Source organism: Myotis daubentonii, chromosome 5, assembly GCF_963259705.1.
Source record: "Myotis daubentonii chromosome 5, mMyoDau2.1, whole genome shotgun sequence".
NCBI classification, from domain to species: domain Eukaryota; kingdom Metazoa; phylum Chordata; class Mammalia; order Chiroptera; family Vespertilionidae; genus Myotis; species Myotis daubentonii.
Genome location: NC_081844.1, coordinates 12,925,824 through 12,946,701, shown reverse-complemented (window position 1 = coordinate 12,946,701; position 20,878 = coordinate 12,925,824). Strand labels below are relative to the sequence as shown.

Sequence of the window (20,878 nt, the reverse complement as noted above, 5' to 3'; positions counted from 1 at the left end):
GAGTTAGGATCATTTGAGTTTTTATGAAGGAATTTGACTGGTGGATATATAGATAAATACATACAGAAAATAATCTAAAGTCAAACATATTCTCTCCTCTATGTGAGTTCCTTAGAACACTTGTCATGTAAGCAAAAGCTACAGTAAGATTTCCTCAACCAGAGCTCAGGGACTAGCAGTTATGAGAAAATCTACAAAGTTAAGGAAAAAACCCAAACTTAAGTTTTTCCCACTTCAAAAAACAAGGCAATGTTCCAAACATTTTTACAGTACAAAAATTTTATTTTTTGTTAGGATAATTTAAAGTTTAAAACTGAAGTAGGCATATTCATTTTACAAACAAGATATTCTTTCATAAGTAAGACCATTAAAAACAGTAAACAAAAAAGCTGTCTTTACAAAAAGCTCTGTGCATAGCAACTTTATACCGTATATAACTGACAAAGCAAAATGAGGAAAAGGTAACTATACAGTTTGAAAATGAGACCTTACTGTACAAAAGGTAGAGAAGATAATGGTTTTTAAACCATGCATATTGAAATGTGCAAAGAAAAACTGGGGAAAAATACGATGTTATAACAAAAAAAAGTGAGATAAATAATGAAGTAAATTGTCCCTTTAAATAAAAAATCTTACACAGCTCCTCTTATAAAGATAGGATAGAACTTGTAGTTACCTATAGAAATACTTGTCTTCCAAGTGGCACAAAAATAACCTGGGACCAGAATGATTCAACAGCAATGACTAAACAGGACAGAGTAGCTTTGTTTGAAATTTATTAGTACACTAAAAATAATCCTTACACACATTTATACAATTAAATAAATCTGTTGCTGCCAAGGTTCTAGCTGAATGGTCAAGGTGTCTGGTATTTAGTTACACACATTTTTTTTCGGTGTAAAGCTACCAACAAATTCTACAATCATTTTGAAGACAGTACTGCACTCATCTTCATGCAAGAGCAAAATTCACAGATTCTAAAAGCAATGCTACTTTAAAAAAACATTTCCTTATGTTGGATTGGCTCAAATCCAGGTCTAGACATGCTTGACTTTGTTCTGCCTTCCCTTCTGGATGGTAATGTTTGTGCTCTACACACTTTCCCATCCCCTACGATTTTTCACTAGGGAACTTTCTCTCGTGTGTTTCCCTATATTTTGGCGCTTCAAGCCTGACTGTGAGGGACTGTCAGCAAAAGTTATGAGCATGTCAGGTCTCCAAAACCTTGGATTTTCCTGTGCATAGAAATAATATTTGGGTCATATTGGGTAATTCCAGAATAGATTACAGGCAAATAAGACTGATGGGGTTGAGTAGTTGTGGGTATGTATCATCTAAAATTGGCTCAGATGTACTAAAGGTGTTTTTCCATGAGAGCTGCATCAATTTCTAATGTTAGAAACCCAAACCGGAGTCTGTGTATAGACGATATTGTGTGCCAATGAGTCAACAAGGAAAACCCTGACCTGGAAAAAAATGAGATCCTTATTGGCAATCCAAATAAGTCTGGATGCATCCCCAGGATCACAGAGGCTCCTGCAATGTTTCTCCCCCTCAGAGCCACTCCCAGAACTACGGACAGCCCACTGCAGCCCTGGGTAACTGGGCTGCTTGGGACACAGATGTCCCCAATTTCTGACCCTGCTAAAAATCTGGGTTTCCTTTTTTTTTAACACCAGGAGAAGGATTTAGGGCTTTTAACATTTCTCTTCGTACCCCATCCCATTCTTGGCCTGGAAACTGTGTCAAGTTGGATACATACTTTTTTAAAGAGAGTTTAATGCCGTGAGAGGGGATATCTAAAGAGAGAAGAAAGAACTTGACATTCTAAGAGTTCAAGGAACAGATTCACCTGTTTCTGAAGTTCTGTGGGGCTTCTACCTCAGTGCTGAGCCAGGGAACCCAAGAGGACGGAGTGCGTGGCTCTGTGAAGACCCAAGGGCTGCTGGGTGGGGAAAGTCAGGTGGCTTTGGCTCTTTTTTCAGGTGAGACTTCGTTCCCTGCGGTAAAAAGCTGGGATGCACTAAAACTTGGGAATTCTCTGCACTGCTCAAGGGACAATGTTGAAAGCTAATATAAGTTTTTTTTGTTTTAGTTTTCGTTTTTAATTTCACACAGAGTGAATACTAGAAGGGACTTGTAGACTATTTAGAAAGCAGATGGGGATGGGAATGAATTTATGGGCTTGAGTAGTTTGTATTTGCATGGATTTGAATCTTTGTTTCTGTTGGGCTGTTCTGTAGGAATCTACATCAGGTACCTGTTCTTGCCCATGGGTCAATAAAATGATGGAAAAAGAGGGGATGCAGGCTGGGGGGAAAGAGTCTAGTAAGTAACTGCAGTAATAATCACACATCTTTTAAACTTGTTACTACATGTTTGCATCAGTTTCATTTTACATCAGAAAGAGAACTTCCTCTCTTCCAAAAAGGTCTTAATTTCTACCTCTACTTACAATAAGTTACACGTTTATTTATTTAAATAATTGTAAAACATTTTAAATTTTTCCCTTTTTTTAAAGAGATTAAACTATAAGCAAACACACATACAACAACATGTCATTCAATTCGGGTTTCATTTTAAGAAAGTCTTCCATGCTGGTACCCTGTTTTGTTCAGTTTTTTTTTCTGCATAAACTAAATTGGTATCTGAAAGGCTTCATAGAAAATAGAAACTTTCAACTTTTTTTTCCTACAAAGAAAAACAAATAGTATCCAAAATATTAAGCTTGAATTGTTTGCCAATTTTTTTTAAATATTTTACAAACATAGGAAGGTGGTCTTATAATGTTCATAACAAAGAATTGCATTTCTGCTTTTAGCACTGACTACGTCAATGACATCTTTTGTCCTTGTCCCCAAGAGGGTCAGTTTGTATAGCCACCATCAGAGCTACACAAGGAAGGAGAGACCAGGTAACAAGCAGCTCCTCGTATACCCAAATCTGTCCATCCGTTCATTTGGGGGGCACAACTCTCCCCAAAGACCTAATAGTGCTTTCTTCATTGTTGGTCCATCAGAGTAAGTAGTTTTGTGCTATAAGAAAGCAGCTCTTCCTCTTCTTTACATCGGGGGCACGACAAGTCCGGTCATGGCTGCAAGGAAAGAAGGACACAGGAATGAGTCTCTGAGGTTTTTACATTGAAGGCTATAACCCAGAGAGGGGGCAGGCGATGGGACTGACAGGTCTGATACAATCCAGAGAGATGGTATCAGGTTTGGTCTAGCCGAAAGCCTACAGAGGTCCCAAAACCTTCCTGATCACTAAGTACAAGGAAAGCTTGTTGAAGTTTTGCTTGGGAGGCCAAGAGTTATGTTTTCTTTTATATTAATGGGTTGTGTACATGACATGGTGGATATAAACATGTAAACTAAATTGTACTATATGTATGACATATTTTTCATTATTAGACTAAAATAATTTCTAGATTATACAGTTCCAGACCCACTTAGTTGGAACAGGAGAGAATGCTCCAGGGGCTGAATCTACTGAGTTACTTACGAGGCATCATTTATAACAAGTCAGACTTCCTATCCATCCTAGGTTTCTACCCATTCTACCTGAAATTTGATTAGCTTTTCCCCTAATGAGCTCATCTTCCTTTGGTGCTCGCTGGTGCTGCCCTGTGATGCTCAGTCACTAATAAATGCTGATCCACTGGAATAGAGGACTTAATTTAGTTCCTAATTTGGGAGTCACTCCAACCTCCACCCTTCATCCCCCGCCCAAGCACAGTGTGCAATGTCTCCTCCATGTAGTCAAGAGGATGTGGACAGCCTGTCTGGGTGGCATCAGGTCCAAGCTTTTCCCTTGAGGTGGGAAATAAAGCAGCATCAACACAGTGTAGAAAAGTCACACAGAGATGCACCCCTCTGGCCTTGGCTTTCAGGTGATAAACCCATAGATTTTTCGCAATCTTAGAAACTGGCAGAATCATTTTCTTGCATTAAATCTTCAAACTGTATCTAGGATTTGATCCTTTAGCTATATTGTCTATATCTCTTCTAGGGCTTATCAATTAGCATAGAAGCATTTTGCTGAGTGGTGCTTACTGAGCTTATAAGCAAATTGACAAAATTCTTCTTGCTTTCCCCAATACACTTCTCTCCTCCATCTCATCCTCTTCCCCTTTCTGTTCCTACTCCCCCTTCTCTGTCTCCACTCCTCCCTCTCTTCCTCCCTCTCCTTCTGCGCCTCCTCTCATACCAGCTAGTCTTCTTGGGCAAAATTGTCAGCCGTATATTTCCCTGCCCGTACAGCCTTTATTGAATGCTTGTGAGATCTGGATTAAGGTCTTACACAGCTAGCAAAACCTTAATTATTTTTGCCTGTATTACTATATATCGAATCAATGTAACTTTTCAATAAAGGCAGTTCAATTCTGGACACTCCCTGATGATTTGGAGACACAGCAACCTTGGTAATTATCCTAGAGTGTAGGAGGTTTTCTTATTTTATTTTTTTTTCCTGGAGGGAGCTGGAAAATGAATCAGGTGCCTAGTGCATAATATTATCTTGACACTCTGTACTCATCAACTGTAAATGCCTGAGAGATGAGGTGGAGGGTGGGACAATGACACTACATGTACAACTCTCTGGTAGAGGGAATCTGGCTCAAGTTTTCAACTTGAACTTGTCTATTGCACTCAAAACTCATCAGCCCCTTCCTTTTTCTAGGTCCTCAGAGAGTTACCTACAAAGCTTACTGAAAGGGCAGAGTCGCTCAAAGAACCAGCTCCACTGCTTGCCAGAACAACAGCAGACTTTACATATTTTTCCTCTTCCTAGTCTCATGTTGGGCATTGGTGGGCTAGATCTCTGCTGCATGGTGACCCTGACTGTTTGCTGGTAGAAACCATAGCCAATAGACAGAAAGCAGAAGTTAATTGGAGAAAAAAGTAAGCATTTTCGTGGGGGAGGAGGGAAACGGCTTAATGGCATGTTGTCCAATTTTTTGACCTTTGGCATTTCATGGGAAAGCAATAATCCCTCTTTGGTCCAGGTGAGGAATAGGCATGGGTGAAAGGTGAGAGAGGAATTGCACTACTCTTATCCCCAGAGAGACAGTGGGCTGTCTGAGCACCAGTTCTGGAGTCAAAATGTCTAGGTAGAGTCATCGGTCACTTGCTATGTGGCTTGGGCAGCTACTTAACTGAACATGGTGGTAATGGTGTGGCCTCCCCCTTTGGGTCACATGGGAGGCTTGAACAAGACAATTCATGTGAAGTGTTTGGTTCAGTGTCTTGCATGTGGGTACTCAGCGGTGCTCAGTGAAGGTCAGCAAGTATTAGAGGGCATTAGTTGCACACGTCCTCTGCAGATGATTAAGAGCATCTCATCTTACAAGCTAGAGAAGAGCCTTTCCATCAGCCTGTGATTGCCCAACCACCTTAGACCTATTTTCACTCTCCCACCATCTGTCTCTGAAGATATGAAGTGTCCTTGCAATCCCGGATTCCTTCCTTTGGTGACTATGGGTAGTACATTCAATGTCAGCTTGGTTTTAACCTTGTCCGCATCAATGGACATTGTAATGTTGAGCCTTGAGCTTCTCACTGGCTCCAACATGAGAAAGAGTGGGGGGGGTCAAGGCCTCTGAAAGGCATCCTTTGTCAATCCCAGCCTTCTCTCTGCTGGTCTGTGTGAAATTTCCCTTACCATTCCTGATCTTTACACAGATCACTTCACAACAACCCTTGTAGATAGCTTTGAGCTTTTCTATTTAACAGCCTAAGAACTGAGGCTCTCAGATGATGATGATTTTGTACAGAATCACATAGCCTGGAAGAGAGCTGAGCTAGAACTCTGATAAAGTCTAGTGTTCTTCCAATGGCTGATATCCCCTGAGGTTCTCCTCAGCATTCTCTTTTATTTCTCCACACATTACTTTCTATTTTCATAATTTTTACTAATGTCTACAATCCTAATTTAAGTGCTTCTCTTCTCCTTCCCTCCCTGCCCTCCTCCTTCTTCTAAGGTTCAAATCACCAGAAAATTTTGGAGGAAATTGTAGAATCCATAAGAGGCTAAAGACCTCCTTGTAATTCTATAGAAATGAAACCAGAGCCCAAAGCCTGTGCCTACATGTAACCAACTAAATTGTCACTCCTAAAGACAGGATCAAGATTGTGCAGCTCACACAATACCATATACAGACCATGTACTATAGAATTGTACACTTGAAACCTATATAATTTTATTGACCAAAGTAACCCCAATAAATTCAATAAAAATATTTTTACAAAAAAGAATGTGCACCTCAGCCACTCTCTCAGCCTAAGCATTCTAACCTGTGGTGAGAAGCAGCTCACACAGCTGAAGACCCTAGAGAGGGTCTTCTGGCTATTTTGTGGCCGTTGTCCCAACAGGAAAGCCTCCCTAAGACCCACACAAACTTTTCCAACTCTTTGAGCCAACTCAGCCCTGACTGGGTAACACCACAGGGAGCCTTGGATATACACCCATAGGCAGGGAGGGGATCCCAGGACATGGGAGCCAGTGAAAAATTCATCTTGACTTCGAGCTAAGAGTTGGGTGGGCCACACAGGTGGGCCTCCCTGGACAGGACAGATCCAGAATATCTGAGACAACCAGCTCTACTTCCCCAACTCTATGGTTTGTGAGAGAGGAGGGGGCGGGCAGGGTGGCAAGGGGAAATCAAGTTATACTTTCCCCCCTCAAAGTGAAACTGAAAATTTTTGCAAGAGTTGCCTGGAAGGAGGAAAGGACCACATCCCTCCATCTTCCCCCACACCTGCAGTCCTCCTTAGCTTTTCTTGAGCCTCTCACACTACACTTCCCCAATGAGACCTGTGTGGCCCCCACTTGGTTTAAGGGACATGACTAAAATCAGAGAACATGGAAAGGGGAGACATCATCACTGGAGTGGCCGTGGAGAAGGGGAAGATACAGCAAATATTCAGCAATTGTTGTCATGTCCCAGTCTGAAGACAAAGCCATCATGGAAAAGGTTCTGAACACGTCCCCTAGCAATGGGGTGGAAACCACGACTTTGATAAAAGATGGGTATGTGGAGACAATTAGCTATAAGATGAGCCTGTTTCTCTATGAATCAGACATCTGGATATATATATATATATATATATATATATATATATATATATATATCTCCGTATCAAATTCGGTGCCTGCCCACCATGGCACGCACTGGCCCAGAAGGCTTCCACAGAAACACTGTGGTGCATGGGCCCTGATCCCCTCTGCTGGGACTCAGGGATAAGTTTGGCTACAGACATCAATAAAATAAAATAAAATAATATATATATATATATTTCCCTCAAATATACAGATGTTTCCAACTACTCACATGTTAGGTGGCATGTAGGTGCAATGGCTTTTTCTAATTAGAAGAAAAAGAATTTTCAGGAACTCTTGTAAGTGCTGGGCTTTTAGTTCTCATTTGACAGTTTCTCTGTTAAGTCACTTCACTTCGAATAGACACCATCGCCTCTGATGGTAGGAAGGGAGAGAAACCTAACACACCTTCCAGAGCCCTGCTCAAACACAGCCCCCGATGAAACCTTGCAGGTGTCCCCAAAAGATCAGGAAGCCATTCACAATCATAAAGCCCCTAGGCCAGTGGTTCTCAACCTGTGGGTCGCGACCCCTTCGGCGGTCGAACGACCCTTTCACAGGGGTCACCTAAGACCATCCTGCATATCAGATATTTACATTACGATTCATAACAGTAGCAACATTAGAGTTATGAAGTAGCAACAAAAATAATTTTATGGTTGGGTCACAACATGAGGAATTGTATTTAAAGGGCCAGAAGGTTGAGAACCACTGCCCTAGGCAGATGCCGTCCCAGGGATAGCACAGGTCATCCAAGGCTCTACTGACTGCAGAGGCCTTGATCCACGAAGGGTTAACCAAACCTCTGCCTGCTTTGGTTTCATTCAACACTGCTGGTCATGCATGTTTTGATGTCAAGACATGGGGAACAGCCTAAAAATAATGTGAGTCATCAGGATCCACAACATTCAGCAGTTTCCAATTTGTTCTTTGCCGTCAGCTGCCTCCCATTCACACTGAGATGATTAGATTCTCATGTACTCATCACATTTGTGTTACGTCATGTCATATTAGATTTTAAGACATTGCTCAAAATGGGTTTGATGGGTGATCAGTTTTTGTTCTTAGACACAGTATCTTTTTTTCTTCCTTCTCTACACCACCCCAATCAGGCACCTGCTATCAATTTGACTAGCACATAGCCAGAACTCTCCGACCTGGCTGGTGCTCCTGAGGGAGTCTGTGCATTTGTGCCAAGGGAATGTGTATGCACTGCAGATGGTTAGACAAGTAGGTAAGTGGTCATCACCATGTAGCATCCAACCTGGTGATCAGACCCCTACTAGGAAATAGTGAAAAGCCAAGGTGTGGGGAGTCCAGGCACCCCTGGAGGGTATGTTTGGCTCCACCAGTTAATTCTGTGATCATGCAAAGTTGTTCAACTTCTGTTTTCCCCCATCTTGCTCTTGAATGGAGTACTATCCCAGGTGTAAAGCCATTCATGTACCACCATGAAAACAACAAAGCATCTCTTTGTAAGTAAATTGGCTAGAGATACAGCATAAGGCCGTGCAGTTTGCTCTTACTCTGCTGGCCTGTGGCACATGTACCATACTTACTCCCAGCATGGGGCCTTGGCTTACCTCTGAATCCATTTCCATTGCCACTGGAGCAGGCGGGCGAAGGGGAGCCTTGGGGCCTGATGACAGGGGCAAAGGCACTCTTCTGTTTGACAGCAGGAAAAACTGAAGAGGAAAATGGGAGGATGGAAGACGTGCTGGAAGATCCAACAGTGGGGCTTGATGACATGACTGGAAAGCAAATGCACAATCTTCTTTTAGAGAGAGAGACATATGGAGAAGTTTTCTTCAGTGCATATAACCCTACACAGTTATTGAGAAATGACTAATTCATTCCAGGTATCGTTCCAGATTCCAGGGATTTAAAAATGTTGAATGTGACAATGTCCCTGCCCTGAGCAATAGACAAGGAGAACAACCAAGAGGGTGATAATTTAATTGGAGGAACATACACAGCTAAGCTGACCTAGCGGGTAGAGTGCCCCTCTGCCTGGGAGAGTCAGGAAGGCATCAGCAGGATGTGCTGTTATGATAGGTCTTAATTCATGAGTAGAAGCTCAACAAGAGGAGACTGAGACCAAGATCCGAAAAATCACCAGTTCTACTCAAGAATGGAAACCTCTTTTTCTCCCTAAAATAAGTCCTGTCTGGGAGCTATCTACTTCCCTGGCAATTCTCAGGGCTCCTGAGTTTTGAGGTATGGGGTAACATCTTCTCAAAGAGTGACATCTCTATGGGCCACTTCCTCATTAAATGTAAAAGTTTATTAACATTTAGGAGATTACTTCCCTCTCCCTCTACTTGCAGAGCTCCTGGGAAATAAAGCTGTGAGTCAGCCTCCTCTGATGTAATGTGAAGGAAAAACACCAATATTAATGTTAAAATCACTTAAAGGAAGCCAAAAGCTAAGTGTTGTAACTTCAAAAAATAAAATAAAGGCAATTTACACAATAAAGTGCCCCACCTCTTAATGTCAGATACTCCAAGTTACATCACACAAGAAGATAATTTTTTAAATATCCTCACCCAAGAATATCTTTTTATTGATTTTAGATAGAGAGGAAGGGAGGAAAGAGAAAAACATTGATGTGAGAGAGAAATATCGGTCCTGTACACACCCAACCTGGGTATTTGCCCTGACCAGTAATTGAACCCATGACCTTTCAGAGTATGGGACAACGCTCCAACCAACGAAGCCACACTGGCCAGATTAATGATTTATCTAAAGCTGCTTGTCCCTAGGTAGTCCTGATTTTATCTTCTATGTGTAACTTGCTCAAGAAAGGGGTAAACTGAAATTCACATGGGTCAAATTGTTCGATATAGCATCTTATAATAGAAGGCCAAGATTCATGGACTCCTTTTAGCATCCTCTCCAGAATTCTGAACTGTCAAAATCACATAACTTGGTAAAAGAATTACTAGAAAACCCCATAGCAAAGCCCACAATTAAAGCTGACAGTGCTAACTTCTGCTTCGGATCTTCAGTGGCCCAGCCTCTCCACAATTAAATTTTGAAAGTAAGGACATGAGTGTGACTTATGGTTCGAAGAACAAGTATAAGGTGAATTGAAGGTCAAATGTTCTGATGTCCTATGTAAGACTCCGTATCACTTTCCCCTCTCTCATTATAAAGATTTGCTTTAGTCTACGTTCACACATTTGCATGTAGTATAATGCAGTCATACAGCATATCCCCAATATGTTTTTTATAGTCACACTGCATACCAAGTTTTCACTAAAAATGATTTCTCTAAAAACTGTTTATCGTTAGGTAGCCCTGATTTAAAGAGCTATGCAGAAGGAAGCATCTGGGTATACCTCTGTCTTTCCTCAGTAATATGATTTTTTTTTTTAAAAAAAGCTGGAAAAGAAGACAAAGTCCCAGAAGAATCTCATGTAATACTTAAAGATGCAAATGAAGAAGAGATGGGGCTACCCTGGTGTCGGAGGGTAGGGTATAGGATTAAGCACTGGGAGTGAGTCCTAGTCATAGTTCCAAGCAAAATCTCCTCTTCTCATCTTGTTTTTAGCAACAATAAAATGTGTGTAGGAGCAAGGAAGAGAGGGAACCGCTCTCCTTTCTGTGAGGCACAGAATTAGAGGCCGGAGAAAAACTGAGACTCAAGAGGCCCTGACTCTGACCACAGTCCCATCCCTGCCATACTGTGGGATCCATGCAGGCTCCAAAATGGCGCCTTGACCTCTATGTCTGCAATGGAGAACCTCCCCTCATACCCCACAGCAGAGGGGGGCAGTTATAATGTGAATTAGACACACACACACGCGCACACACACACTCTATAATTATAATTGCATTATAATGCAATTCCATTTCCATTTAACATATGACTCACTTTTACAAACATTTCTTTTCTCATAACAGATCCAACTTAAAATGGGTTGATTAGATCAAATGTGACTGCCTCTCAGTGGAAGGGGAGTCACCTGAAGTTTTATTAAATGGCACAAAAGAATTGTTGAGAGTTGAATAAGCAGAGAACTATACCATGCCCACTCAAAATATTTTTTAAATATCCAAATTAGTTTTAAATTTAATGCAAATATAATAAAAATCTTAAAAGGAATTTTAATTTGTAAGGGTCAACAAACATAATTTCTATGTTTATCTGTTTAAAGAAACAACACTACAGGAACCAGAAAGTTTTGTTTAAAAATTTTTGTAGTAGTAAGGAGGCATTTATCTTAACATATTATGAGTTATAATAAATCTACATCAATGAAATAAGTGTTATACTAGCATAAATATAGTTAGACAACTCCTTGGAGAAAATAGAGTCCAGAAACAGACCTGAGTGTATATATATGTATGGGAATTAAAATTTAATAAAGGTGACATTTCAAATTAGTGTGGAAATAAATGCCTGGGAACCATACACTACCATTTGGAGACTAAATTTAGAGTGCTTCCTCATGTTAAACTCTAAAGTAAATCTTAGTGCATTAAAGAGTTATTTGCAAAAACAAAATTATAAAGGTGGTAGTGGAAAAATTAGGAAGGTTATATAATTTACATAATCCTTTCAACCCTCAAGTCCACATAAAATGGCAGGAGATAGATTTGCTACAGGACAAAAAACTTCTGTTCACACACAGAAAAGGCAAACGACAAATTAGCAGAAATATTTGTGATAATTACCAGATGTGTTTAAATCCTCAATAGCTAATAAGCTTTTGTAAATTAATTAGAACATGAAAAACACAACAACAAAAAAAATGGGCAAAGGAGACCAAAAGGGAAGTCACAGAGCGAAAAATGAAAATGACCAAAAGACCCTCATAGACTTATAAATGTTCACACTGATTCATAATCAAATGCAAATTAAAACAGTACTGAGCTGTTTTCCAGTTATCAAATTGGTAAAGATTAAGAAGAAATTAACAGGACAGGGAGTTAGGTCCTTTCCTAAGGGGCAGTGACCTCTCTGGAGGGACTTTGGCAATAAGTACCAAGGTATTTGTGTTTTTAAATGTGCATATTTTTAGCCCAGTAATTTAATTTCTAGAAGTTAACTGCAAGGGAATAATCATAAGTGTGCAAAAACTAGATCCAAGGGCATTTTTATACTTGTGAAAAAGTGGGACATAACTGAAGTGATCATCAATAAGGTCCATGAAACGGACCACTATGGAAACTAATGTTGGACAAGAATATTGAATGACATGGAAAGATATGCCTAATAAAGCAGATTAAATAATAACATATATGTCAAATCCACTTTTTAAAAAACATATGGAGCAAAAGTCAGGATGTGATTTATGTCCAAACTTTTTTTAACTTCATCAACAGATATGTTTATATTGAGAGAGGAAGAGAGGGAGAGGGAGAGAGAAAGAGAAGCATCTATACGAGATAGGAACATTGATTGGTTGCCTCTTATACACACCCCGACTGGGGGTCAAACAGGAAACTTAGGTATGTGCCCTGACTGGGAATCAAACCCAAAACCTTTTGGTGTACAGGATGACGCTCTAACCAATTGAGCCACCTGGGCAGGGCTACATCCAAACTTTTAATGATATACATATCTCTGACTGATGGGATTAAGAATATTCTTAAATATTCCTTTTACTTGTACATATTTTCAAAATTTTCTACAATGAACAGGTATTACTTTTGATGTAAGAGAAACCAGTAAAAGCTATTAAAATAAACAAATGGAAAATCTCTATTTCTTTAAAAAAAAATGTAATTTTTAGCAATAGCTGTCTTGGATGTCAATGTTTCTCTTAGATTTAAGGCTTTCCTTCCTGTAAAATGGGTTTTCTGTTTACCTTCTGTCACAGAAAAGCAGAGACTAATAAATTTTCAAATTCCTGGGGAAAGCTTGTTGATTGTGGCTAACTTTGCAAAGCAAACATCATTGCTAATGTGTAGGACACAGGCCTGCATCGACAGGTTTTACGGAGCCTAGCTTCATATCTGTGACTTGGCTAATTTTGCCACTTTCCTTCTCCTCTTTCACTGGTCTTATGGCAGAAAATCATTAGTTGTGCATCAGAACAGGCACTGCAATTTTCAATATGTGTCTATCCATGGCTGTACTTTGAAAGTTAACAGTGGTTATCTCTGCAGAGAAATAAAGGGTGTCATTTTTCCCCTTTTTACATATACATGCTTTTCTAATTATCTATAACTAGGGGCCCGGTGCACGAAATTCGTGCACTGGGTGTGTGTGGGGGGGAGTGTCCCTCAGCCCAGCCTGCCCCCTCTCACATACTGGGAGCCCTCAGGCGTTGACCCCTATCACCCTCCAATCGCAGGATCGGCCCCTTGCCCAGGCCTGACGGCTCTGACAGAGGTGTCAGGCCTGGGCAGGGAAACCTCATTTCCCCCCATCACTGGTTCTGCCCCCAGCCCAGGCCTGATGCCTCTGGCCCAGGCATCAGGCCTGGGAAGGGGACCCCCAGACCCCTCCGATTGCTGGCTCTGCCCCTTGCCCAGGCCTGATGCCTCAGCCAGAGGCGTAGACCCCCATCACCCTCCGATCACCTGATCGGCCCCTTGCCCAGGCCTGACACCTCCGCCAGAGGTGTCAGGCTTGGACAGGGGACCCCCATCTCCCCCCGATCACTGGCTCTGGCCCACGCCCAGGCCTGAGGCCTCTGGCCCAGGAATCATGCCTGGGCAGGGGACCCCCATCTCCCTCTGATCGCTTGCTCCACCCCCCGCCCAAGCCTGACGCCTCTGACCCAGGCTTCAGGCCTGGGCAAGGGGACCATCATATCCCCCCAATCCCCGGCTCAGCCACCACGCAGGCCTGATGCCTCGGCCAGAGGAGTTGACCCTCATCACCCTCCGATCACCAATCACCGGATTGCCCCCTTGACCAGGCCTGAGGCCTCTGGCAGAGGTGTCAGGCCTGGGCAGGGGACCCCCAGCTCCCCGCGGTTGCAGGCTCCGCCCCTGCCCAGGTCTAACGCCTCTGGCTGAGGCGTCCGGCTCGGGTAGCGGGGACCCGCAGCTGCAGCGGCCCCGCTATCGTGGGCTTCGCTTTAGGCCCAGGCAAGGGACCCCTAGCTCCCGGGACTGCCAGCTTCGACCGTGCCCAGCTCCCATTGCTGGCTCCACCCCTACTTCCTGCTATCACTGGCCAGGGCGGCAAAGGCACCTAATTCTCCGATCACGGCTGGGGAGCAGGGCAAAGGCGGCCCCGGGGCCGCCTTTGCCCTGCCCCCCAGCTCTTAGCTCCCCCCTGGGTTTCCAATCACTGTCAGTGGCAGGGGGCTTCTTCCTGCTTTCCCTTTTGCCTCCCTGCATTGTGCCTACATATGCAAATTAACCGCCATCTTGTTGGCAGTTAACTGCCAATCTTAGTTGGCAGTTAACTGCCAATCATAGTTGGCAGTTAATTTGCATATAGCCCTGATTAGCCAATGAAAAGGGTATTGTCGTACGCCAATTACCATTTTTCTCTTTTATTAGTGTTGATGAGCATGCTACTATTGTAATTGGACATTTTTTCTTTCTTGAAGAAAAAGACAAAAGAAATATATGAAAATGTTAACAAGGTTTTAAAAATTTTTTTTAAATTGAGTTTTAGAGAGAGACAAAGGGAGAGGGAGAGAGAGAAACATTAATGTGAAAGCTAAACATCGATCAGCTGTCTCCTTGTACACCCCCTACTGGGAATCGAACCCACAATTCAGGCATGTGCTCTGACAGGGAAATGAACAGGCAACCTTTCGGTGCACATGACGATGCCCAACCGAGTCACACTGGCGAGGGCAACAATGTTGTTTTATTTATGGTGAGAGTAGGTTTTCTTTTTAAAACTATTTTCATGAGCTCCAATTTTTCTACAAAAATCATTTAATAATCTACAATAGCAAATATCTTGATATTTATTTTTGAAAATATAAAAGTATTGAGGCTCAGGGCATAGTCTAAGACTGTGGTCGACAAACTGGCTCGCAAGCCACATGCGGCTCTTTGGCCCCTTGAGTGTGGCTCTTCCACAAAATACCATGTGCAGGCGTGCGTACAGTGCGATTGAAACTTCGTGGCCCATGCGCAGAAGTCGGTTTTTGGCCTGGGCGAGTCTATTTTGAAGAAGTACTGTTGATTTGGCTCTGTTGACTAATGAGTTTGCCGACCACTGGTCTAAGACTATGTGAGTAAAGTAGGAGTCTCTGAGGACAGGTTGGATTTTTGTCTTATGGATTTTGTTCCAAAATTTTGGATTTGCTTGGTGGCTATTCTGCTTTGGAAGAAGTGGCCCCTGGGTGTTGCAGTTTGAGTAGGCCATCTTTGGGGATACCAGAGTGCACCAATTTGGGAAAGTTGATCACATGTACCATTGAGAATTTCTCTGGACATCTCTCGCTATGGATAAAGGCCAAAGTAAAGGCCAGCACTCCTGGCCCAGAAATCTCTGTGAACATGGGGAGTTAAGGAAAAACCACTTTTCTTCTTCTAAGGATTGATTGGCTTACACGGTCCCAGCTGGACCTCAGTGGGCACACATCCTCCTTTGCATCGAGCCATTGCATTTGCTGGCACTCAGGTGTCTGTCAGCATTTCATTATAACCCCCTATTGTCAGGGGTTTAGAATTCAGCCATAAAAACTTGCACTGAGCTGGAACTTGGCACACACTGCTACCGCCAGGAAGTGAAGTTTGTATGTGAAATTGAAAAAACATCTGTTTGGCCATTTTTGAAGTTGTGTGAGAGAAAAAGCAGTAAAGATGCAGGTTTTTGATACTCTGCATTGGCCATAATGTAAGTCAACTTGACCAAAAGACTTGGCTTTATTTCTTTTTAATGTCTCTAACAAGTGATTGTTCCATGGCCTGGCCTGGCCACATCAGACTTTTTTTTTTTTTTTTTAGTTTAAAAAATAAAATGAAAACTTATAGAATGCTGTTTTCAGACACATGCACCTGAACTGATAAAAATCCTTTAATCCTTTCCTTTTTTTTTGTATTTGCCAGAGATGTTAAGACTTAGTGGTTAGAAATTAGAAAGACAGGTCAGATATTATTGTGATGAACTCCACAGGGTATTTTGTAATTTAGCAGTAGAGGATTTTATTGTAATGAATTAATGAGTGCACTGTTTCGTTTCCCATTCTCAGTCTGAAACTCCTTCAGACCCTCCCTCAGAAAATGAAGGTGCAAGGACCACACACACCCAGTAGGAGGTAGGAGGAGGCTCTTGGCTGTTTCCCACTCCTGTTGGGCAGGGCATCTTCCTCTTTCTATTCTGTGTATGCTGTTGTTAATCCTCACCTGAGGATATTTTCTCCATTGCTATTTAGAGAGAGTGTAAGGGAGGGAAGGAGGGAGGGAGAGAGAGAAAGACAGAGAGAGAAACATCGACGTGAGAGAAACACATCAACTGGTTGCCCCCCACAGGGAGTGAACCTGCAATCCAGGTATGTGCTCTCAACCAGGAATCAAACCCATAACCCTTTCGTGTATGGGTTGATGCTCTAACCATTGACCCATGCCAACCAGGGCACTGTCTTGTTTACTTTGAAGACTTTGAGTTTATTATTTTTCCTGTGGCATACGATTGAGTGATCAAGAAAGGGTAGTGAAAGTAAGGTGTCAGTTGCTGGTATAGGAAGGGTTCCTCCTTATCAAATGAATTATGGAAAAGAAATATCAGGCATTTCCATTTATCTATCCATTATCTATGTTTGTCTGTATATCTATCTACCTATCTATCTATCTATCATCTATCTATCCTCTCCCTCCCAACTTTCTCCTACACTGCACACTATATTATTATATATGTTTTTATTGATTTTAGAGAGAAAGGAAGAAAGAGAAAGAAACATCAATGTGAGAGAGAAACATCGATGGGTTGCCTCCCATATGCATCTGGACTGGGGATCCAACTTGCAACTTGGGCATATGCCCTGACCAAGAATTGAACCCGCCACCCTTTGGTGCACAGGACAATGCTCCAACCTACTGAGCCACACCAACCAGGGCTTGACCATTTTTGATCTACAAAAATGACCATTTCATATGGTTCAACCAAATACACACATTTTATTCATAAATGCATGCTTGAACATGTGATATTCATTTCATATGTTTCAGTCTAATAATGTATTATAAATATGTGAAATATTTCTTACATTATTGAATAATTTAAAAACTTGGTATTCTGAATCTGATGACTAGTCTCACTTTTGCTATTTATTAACAATCCTTGAGTAAGTGATTTAATAATTATTAATATCTTAGAGGAGAAATTATGATAATTATAATTATTACCATTATTATATCCACATCATAGGGTGTTGTGAGGATCTGACTGGACTGTACATGTGACAAGCCTGATAGGCTGTTAAACTGGAATGCAATAATGAATTCCTCTTATTGTTGTCACCACTGATAGGGGACATTATTTACATAATGGCTCTCTTGCCCTCTACCACTTGTAGGGGCTGTTGATGATGTGATCCATTCTGCACACAGGTCCCCTCTCCACAAGGATGCAGGGAGAAACCTCTACAAGGTCTTGGCAACAGAAAATTCAAGTTTCTCCTGAGCTACTAACAATATACGGTGGACACTAACGCTTATAGCAAATAGCTCCTCTCTTTGCTTTACCATCTTGTAAGTCTCTGAACCAAAACAATGGCTCCCTTGAATGACTGAATGGCATCCATACCTGTCCTTGGCTTCATCTAATTTCCCTATCCATATTTTTTCTTTTATCTCAGTTTCTTACATTTTCTATCTTCTACTTTCATAATACCCATCTGGCCGCTACAATTCCCCAATTTTTGAAACAGGATAAGGTAAAAAACAAAACAAAACAAAAAAAAAACGCAAAAAGAACTAAATAAATCAAGCAAAAGTTTGTTTTTCTAGATCATTCTGGTCTAATTGATCTGGATCATACAACACAGAACTCATGTCATCAGATTTTAGTGGTACTAGAAGAACCAACCTCTCCTGTCTCTGCTCCCTGGTTGCTGTGTCCTTATCATATTCAGTAGGGTGCCGAGTGTGATGAACCAAACACATATCCCAGAAAGAACTCAATAGGGAACCATAGACCCAAAGGCTGAGCGGCAGCCTCCAGATCCTTGGCATGTCACCTCCTGAGCTGTGGTGGAAGGGGCTGTATGTCGACCTTGACTCGCCTTTGTTCCTGGCATGAGGGAACCAGTCTGGGAATGAGGATCTGCTGCAAAGCCTGCCACAGGATGTAACATTTCAAGAACACCCCACTCAATCACTCAGACTCTCCATGGTGGCTTCTCTCCTGGCCTGAAGTATCCCCTAAGTAGGTTTGAAAAACACATGTTCTCTTAGCTTGTGTAAGTTCCCAGTTTAGCCCTGAAAGCAAGCTGAGTGAGTTTTCATAACTTCCTGGAACATCTAGCTTGCTGCTAGCCCATAGGTCAAGATTAGGAGGTTCTGTCTCTCCATTCATCTATTGATGGGTCCTGGTTGCTTCCATATCTTGGTTATTGTAAATAATGCTGCAATGAACACAAGGGTGCATATATTTTTTTAAATTAGTGGTTTTGTTTTTCTGGCTAAATACCCAAAAGTGGAATTTCTGGGCCATGATAAGTTTGCACAATGACAGATGACTAGACTTAGTGTGGTAATCACACTGGAAGGTACATAAATATTGTACGCCTGAAATCAATGTAATATTGTACACCAACCATACTTAAATTTTTTAAAAGGTTTTATCTCCATGTATCACTCTCACAAGTTGTCAAATCCATCTCTCTAGAATAGCAACTTTTACACAGTATGCCACAAGAATTTTAAAAACATGCAATACCTGACCATTTAGTCAGGGGCACTGACCTCTTTTCCCTTAGATTGTCAAATAAAAAAATGACAACAGCCAACATAACAATAGCCATCTGGTGGAATGAATCAAAATTATACTTTTTTTGTCAGATCAGCAAAATATATATATTTTTTGATGTGCCGCAGAGTTTTAGTAATTAGATTATGTCTGCCATGAGATGAAAGGGGTTGAAAATCGCTGCTTTGGATGGAGGAGAGAGCCATGTAACACAGTAAAAAGGGAGCCTGGTGGGATGCACAGAATAACGTGAAGTCATAACTTCTATGTTGAAATGATTACCCTGCCCTGTGGTCTCAGGTAAGTCAGTGATTTGCTGTGCACCTAAACCTCCTCACCTGGAACAATGGGATAATGATATTGACCTCAGAAAGTTCTTAGGAGGATTAAATAAAACATCATATCTGAAAACCCCTGGTGAAGAGTATACATTACTCTTCATGGAATCTGAATTCCTCTCCTCTATCTACACAAGCTAGATATGCTCTTTCTCTGTTTAAAAAAAGAAACATTTCCCCTCTTTCTTCTCCTCCCATCTGCCCCACCGCCCCTGCCCTGCCCCAAGACTTGGAGTAACCAAAGGAGCCTAAGTCTAGTGAAGGGAAAAGAACAAAAGGCAGGCAGGAAAGGAACTGGGCTCTTCCTTCATGGGGCAGTGAGATGTAGGAAGGAGGACAACTCTCGCTCAAAAGTCTGAACAGTAAAACCCAGGGACAGAGACAGGGAGAGGCAGACAGTGGAGAGGGAACTTACTTCCATAAGGGGAGCCTGTGGGGGAGCCGTTTAGAAATCCTGGTGACCCTGGAACGCCCAGGTTGGCCATGGGGACGTTGCTGTAGCCATTCATACTGTTACTGGAGGTGCTGTAATTAGACTGCTGAGGGGTAGAGCTGGAAGAGTAGCCCCGAGGAGAGATGCTGCTTGTGTTGCGGATGTAACCTGGACAACCAAGAAAAGCCTGGGTAAACGAACCAATGTGCACACATAGTACAGAGCAAACATGGCAGCACAGATCCAGATCAGCCCAGACTACAAAGCACCACCAACCTGATCCTGGACGGGGTGGAAAGTGCGCATCTTACCTTCATCCTTTAATACTTCCTTTCCCTTCCCCATCCTACTCAAGGCCATGTCCCTCACGGTCCCTCCTTCATCTGCTTTTACATTTGCAGTCAACCTCACCAAGGAATGACTAATGGCAATGTATACTGACATCTCCCAAATCATATTTCATATAACACTAGAGCCCTATGAGATATTAATAAGTATCACTGAGAAAAGCATTGTGTGGTCAAACAAAGTGTGGCAGATGTTGCATACTGTAGTCATTCTTTGAAGATTGGCATATGAGGGACCTAGAGAATACCTAAACTAATTTAACTTTGCTAACCTAGTATTTCCCAAATTAAACACGCCATAGCATCTGTTCTGGGAGTGGTGGGGAAAAGGCATTCTGATAACACCTCAAGGGCCACTAGTATTCTACATGTCACAGCTTTGGGAACGTTCAAATTTGTTGCCATGCCCTGGGTGGGAGTGGGAAACATTTTCATTCAAAAAGTGTTGATAAGCTCATTTAAATGTGCTGTTCTTTGACCAAAGACTTGGGAACATCAGCAGGGGAGTTTGGGTAAATCCAGCCTCTAAAAGGGATAAGGGAAGGGACAGTGAGTCCTCCTCATACTTCTAAAGCCCTTACACAGAGACATCACCTAACCTATCCTGAAGTCACCCACTGTGAGGAAACTCTCTAGAACTATTTAGGAAATAACCAAAATTTGAAGAAAAAAAAGTAATATTATACCCCACCCACCCTTCTGCAAGAAATCACCCTGGATGTAGGAATGAGGAGTTTCCATCCAATGGGTGAACAAAATTAGAAATAAAATTACCTCAAGGTTAGAGACATTATTATGATTATTTACATCTAAAAATGATTTATGACAA

The 20,878-nt window shown here is 41.9% G+C and overlaps 1 protein-coding gene and 1 non-coding gene across 2 annotated transcripts in view; one reads left to right on the top strand and one right to left on the bottom strand.

The window, feature by feature from the left end:
• Positions 1-301: 301 nt before the first annotated feature.
• EBF2 (EBF transcription factor 2) overlaps positions 302-20,878 on the bottom strand; it is a 196,195-nt gene continuing 175,618 nt past the window's right edge. The window contains exons 14-16 of the mRNA XM_059695946.1: positions 19,685-19,870; positions 8,679-8,846; positions 302-3,094 (exon numbers count right to left, since the gene is read on the bottom strand). Coding sequence (XP_059551929.1) covers positions 3,063-3,094; positions 8,679-8,846; positions 19,685-19,870 — 386 coding nt within the window. The 3' untranslated portion in view covers positions 302-3,062. The remainder of the gene's footprint in view (positions 3,095-8,678; positions 8,847-19,684; positions 19,871-20,878) is intronic.
• Positions 7,130-7,258, top strand: LOC132236307 (small nucleolar RNA SNORA5). The gene has a single exon (XR_009453251.1). It is a non-coding gene; the product is annotated as a small nucleolar RNA SNORA5 (small nucleolar RNA).